At 45.0% G+C, this 5,000-nt stretch overlaps 1 protein-coding gene across 1 annotated transcript in view; it reads right to left on the bottom strand.

Annotated features, from left to right (window-relative positions):
* Positions 1-3,859: 3,859 nt before the first annotated feature.
* Positions 3,860-5,000, bottom strand: part of birc6 (baculoviral IAP repeat containing 6) — a 143,376-nt gene continuing 142,235 nt past the window's right edge. The window contains exon 74 of the mRNA XM_084460956.1: positions 3,860-5,000. This exon is cut by the window's right edge and continues 152 nt beyond it. Coding sequence (XP_084317082.1) covers positions 4,973-5,000 — 28 coding nt within the window. The 3' untranslated portion in view covers positions 3,860-4,972.

The raw sequence follows: 5,000 nt of genomic DNA, 5'->3' as shown, positions 1-5,000 counted from the left end.
TGTTCTTCACCAACGCACGCAGGATTCTGTTCAAGTCTGTTTTCCTTCCTTCCTTTATCGTCGCCCACTTCCCCGTCCTCCTCAAGCGTGACATTTAAGAAGGGCACTTGAGCCCCTTATGAAGGCCTGCACGGCACGGCTGAAGAGAAGGGGCCCCAATTAATGATCTGGCTCTTGAGACGGGGGGCTTTGTGGCAGAAGCGAGACCAGCACAATAGACCATGTAATTATACACTCCGTGCTGCTCTCCCAGACACCCGCGTCTCATTTAGAGAGCTGTCAAGGACACGGACACCCACTGTTTGCTGATGATATTTTCCAAGTCTTGTTTGTGTTGGAAACAAAACTATATATTTTGCCGTTCAAAGACGAGCAGTGACACCTGGAGTGTTCCAGGGGGGGTTTGAGGCCTGCCACACACACACACACACACACACACACACACACACACACACACACACACACACACACACACACACACACACACACACACACACACACACACACACACACAGCTGTTCTAACATTGACTACCTGGACAGAGTGTGAGGACAAATCACTAAAGAATCCCCCAGACGCCTCAGTTTTCTTCACTTCCTGTTTTTGTTTTGTTTTCACGGCTCCGTAAAACCATCCAGAAGAAGGAAGCATCGCTGCTTGGAGAGATGAATACAGCGAGGAGACTATCGACACTCGTTGTTGTTGCCTGAATTATACGAGCTCCAGAGAGCTGTGGCCCCCTCCTCTTGGAGACGACCCTCACCTCAGTTCTGCTTTCTCAGCGCCCCGGGTGAGGCCCCGGACCATCCTGTAACCTCGCTCCACACAAGCCTCCCCCGGGAGGAGGGGAGAGCTCGGCTACCACCTCCAAGAGACTTGATTTGTGCCCGGAGGGCAACAAAGACATAGGCCCGACAATACAGATATAAAACAATAAAGCAGAAAAGCCTGGGGGGGGGGGGGGGGGGGGGATGATACAAGATATCTAGGCTGTGATATAAAATATATTAAAAACTGCTGAATTTCAGGACATCAATTTCTATAACGTCACCTGTAAAAACGACATAGACGAAAATGACACAGCAAGCCAAGGGCAGCAGATATATTGTCACAGTCGTCAATGTTATCATCACTAAGACACACCACCATCACTACTATCTGCTATCTACCCCCCTGGACTGAGGTCACAAGGGCGATGGTGGTGGAATAAACGAGTGCCTCTACCTACTACTCTTCCCAGGGGGCATCTGAACCAGGGGCCACAAGGTAGGGTCCGGTTTAGACAGTTCATCCAATCACCTGCCTGTATTTTTGTGTGAGAAAATGCCTACCCTTTCCCAAACAGTTTCCCATTGAGCTTTCCCAGATGGTTGTGTGAAGCAAACCAGTCAGGTTCTGATTTCACTTCTTTGTATGAGATTTAGTTTAGACTTTATTGCCCCCAAGGGGGGAATTCTTTTCCACACTTTACATTACAGGACAAACATTGCGTACAACGGCACACAGTAATAACATACAATAACAAAACCATAAAATGACACCATACAATGACAGGTACACGCTCAGGTTGGTTCGGCGTGGCTTGTTGTTGAGGGCCGCTAAGGCGACGGGATCAGGCGGTTCCCTTCTGCTCCTCCGTGTTCCGGGCGGGCGAGGTGGTGATTGAGTGGGGGTGTGATGTCCCGTTCTACTGCGGTTACAATGCGATAGTCTTATTATTTATCTGTGAGGTCGGCTGTGGGGAGGCCAATTATCCCGGCAGAGGTGGCGGTGATGTGTGTGTGTTGAGCCCGGTTGGTGACAGAGTGCAGGTTGAATAAGCAGAGCTGTACAGTAGGATGGGAGGGATAATGCTCTGGTGAAATGACAGGAGACGACGGGGGCAACGGAGGGTTTTGAGCGTGCGGATGACCGACGGCCCTTGGTGGCTACTGGTTTGGGTCACTTGTGCGCTGGTGTCTTGTCCAGTGTCACTCCGGGGTATTTGAAACGGTACAACCACGGCAGCGGTTTGGCTGTTGATGAGAATGGGTGCTGAGGTGAGGGGGGGTCAGTTATTATTTCCTCTCGCTGACGTCGAGGTGAAGATGTTTATTCTCACACCGCTGGGTGCGTACTTCAAAGGAAACTTTCAAAAGGAAATTATGGTAGGAGCTTATAGAGCAGTAAAAAAACACATTCCTAATGATTGTTATTCTAAGTGGCCTCTAGTAAGATTAAGGAAACATTTTTACTTGTGAAGACTGTCAGCTGTGCACTTCACTTTGAATAGACATAACTATTCACTGGGAAGCCTGTGGAAAGAAAAAAACTATTTAAAAAATAAAAATTGTGTCTTAAAACAAATAAGACAGCATTCAACCCTATGAGTGTCAGACAACCATTGGTGATATACTTTAATTGTAGCTCGTCACACAGCTTGAGTGTATTAGGTTATGTATGTGTGTATTGTGTCATGTATGTACGAGTGTGTATTGTCATGTACAGTATGTATGTGTGTATTGTGTCATGTGAGTGTAGTGTCATGTATGTAGGCTATGCATGTACAGTATTTATGTATGTATGTATGTATGAGTGTATTGTGTTATGCATATGTGTAGAGCCATGTAAGTGAGTGTATTGTGTCATGTATATGAGTGTAGTGTTAGGTTTGCTTCGCATAACCATGTGGGAACTCTCCATTGGAAACTGTTTGGAAAAGGCCGAGCACATTCAAAACTATTTGGCTGGTGAACCATCTGAAAAAACCCTGGAAAGGTCACGCCCGAACTTCAACCACGCCTTGCCGTCTTAAACCCGCCCAGTCTAGCTGTTTGTATGTCAAATTCCTCAGAACCAAAGCTGATTGGTCAGATCGTTTCCCGACCGGGCTCAGAAGTTTCTCTATAGAGAGTATCCAGACTGATTTGCGAGTGAACTGAGCTCGCGGGATCAGGATGGTCTCATCAGGGCCTGTGGATGCAAAACAAGTCCAAAGCATTCAAGATTCACCACCATGGTCGTCATGAGGGACTTCTCAACATTTCTTTCATTCTTTGGACTCCAAACATAACTAGTCTGGCATAGAACGCTAATAGGGGTGGAGTCGGCGCCTACCTTTCAAATCCGGCTGCATTTGAACATAATGTCATCAGGACTGTACAGTTGGGACTTAATGAAAAAATGATCCACTCCATTAAAGAAAACTAGCTAGCCAACTCTGAAGTGAGTTAATGTGGAAGGTCCAAGTATCCTAAACGGCACATTATGTGCCAAATACACTATATTGCCAAAATTATTTGCTCATCTGCCTTTACGAACTTAACTTAAGTTTATATGAACTTAAGTGACATCCCATTCTTAATCCATAGGGTTTAATATGACGTTGGCCCACCCTTTGCAGCTATAACAGCTTCAACTCTTCTGGGAAGACTTTCCACAAGGTTTAGGAGTGTGTTTACGTGAATTTTTGACCATTCTTCCAGAAGCGCATTTGTGAGGTCAGCCACTGATGTTAAACGAGGAGGCCTGGCTCGCAGTCTCCGCTCTAATTCATCCCAAAGGTGTTCTATCGGGATGAAGTCAGGACTCTCTGCGGGCCAGTCAAGTTCTTTCACACCACACTCGCTCATCCATGTCTTTATGGACCTTGCTTTGTGCACTGGTGCGCAAATCCCTCCGATTCCATCAAGTGGGGGACATTGAAATCATAGCTCTTCAATTACTCGCAAATATCTACTCGTACAAATGCCTGATGTTTCTATTCACTGGGTTTCCCTTGTTACTTAAGAGTAGCTCTCATCCTAGAGTGGATTGGCGCCATGTTATTTTCTCGTTATTTCTTAGATAAGCACATCAAATCAGAAGGTAAAATGAAGCATTCGCACAATCGATCCACATTTTCAAGCTCCATTTAATGTCCTGGTGAAAGGAGGATGTGGTTGAACGGGGAGTGAATAAAATAGAGTGCACCTCCTTCACTAGAATCAACATAAAAAAGCATTTCTTCTTCTTTTTTTTGCCAGATGGAGCTGAAAAGCTATTTTGTTGGTATCTCAAATAACCAGTAAAGAGTACTTGGGTGGTTTGATGTAGATGAAAAGGCACATCACATCTTTGTATATGACGGGATTGTTGCACACGCACACAAAACACACGTACATCCACATGCACAAGCCTTCAGACACGTCCGCATCCCGGCGCGTCGTACGTACAAACTTATGATCTGCGCTCATCGATTCATATATCTGGTCAGAGTAAAACAGGTTGCATTTATTAAACTTGCATTGAGAATTAGTGAGGGGGGGGGGGGCAGAAAGAAACGATGCTCGTAGCGTTTGTGAACAGCTTGTAAAAGTGAGAACATCTCATCGGTTAAGATCCACCACCTCCACCTTTATTGAACTTTACAGGATCCTGTAGAACGCAAAGAAGCCATGTTTGACGGGCGACCCGGAATCTCTCAAATTCGGGAAAAGTACGTGTCGTTTTTTCTCTCGTCTTTTAAATAGTATTCTTAAAGAATGACCGATATATTCTTGGTTATAACTGTCCTTGCGCTAACAGTCAAAAAATGAAGGAAATTAACATTCAGTAAACATTCTTCTCTAAAGGTCGTTCCCTTATATATTCTGTGATCTTCTGTCATTATGTATACATAAACAAGTTTAATAACATACCAATCAGTGGTTATTTCACAATTGGAAAAAAAGCACGAAAGGTTTACACTCTTTTACAGGTAAATAAAAGATAATTTTGTTTTTGTTGACTGTTTCCTTAAAGGCATAGCATCGTTCAGAGGGTGTCTTATTTGTCAGTTTGTAAGCGGTTTCTTTTTTCTTTTTTCTCTCGTTTGCCCCGCCCTCTTTTTCAGCCATTTCATAATTAGATTCTTACATACAAATATTGACAAAATGGTGGCTTGTGCTTGGAAGCCGTCAAGTCTGTTGGATAGCGATAGTAATAGTACTCGGAGCGCGACGGGGGAGGGGCCTCATAGCTGGCCCTCGCCGCAGTGGCCG

The sequence above is a fragment of the Borostomias antarcticus genome (genome assembly GCF_949987555.1).
Source record: "Borostomias antarcticus genome assembly, chromosome: 34".
NCBI classification, from domain to species: Eukaryota; Metazoa; Chordata; class Actinopteri; order Stomiiformes; family Stomiidae; genus Borostomias; species Borostomias antarcticus.
The sequence above is the reverse complement of the archived record's forward strand: the minus strand, read 5'-3'. Positions and strand labels throughout refer to the sequence as shown.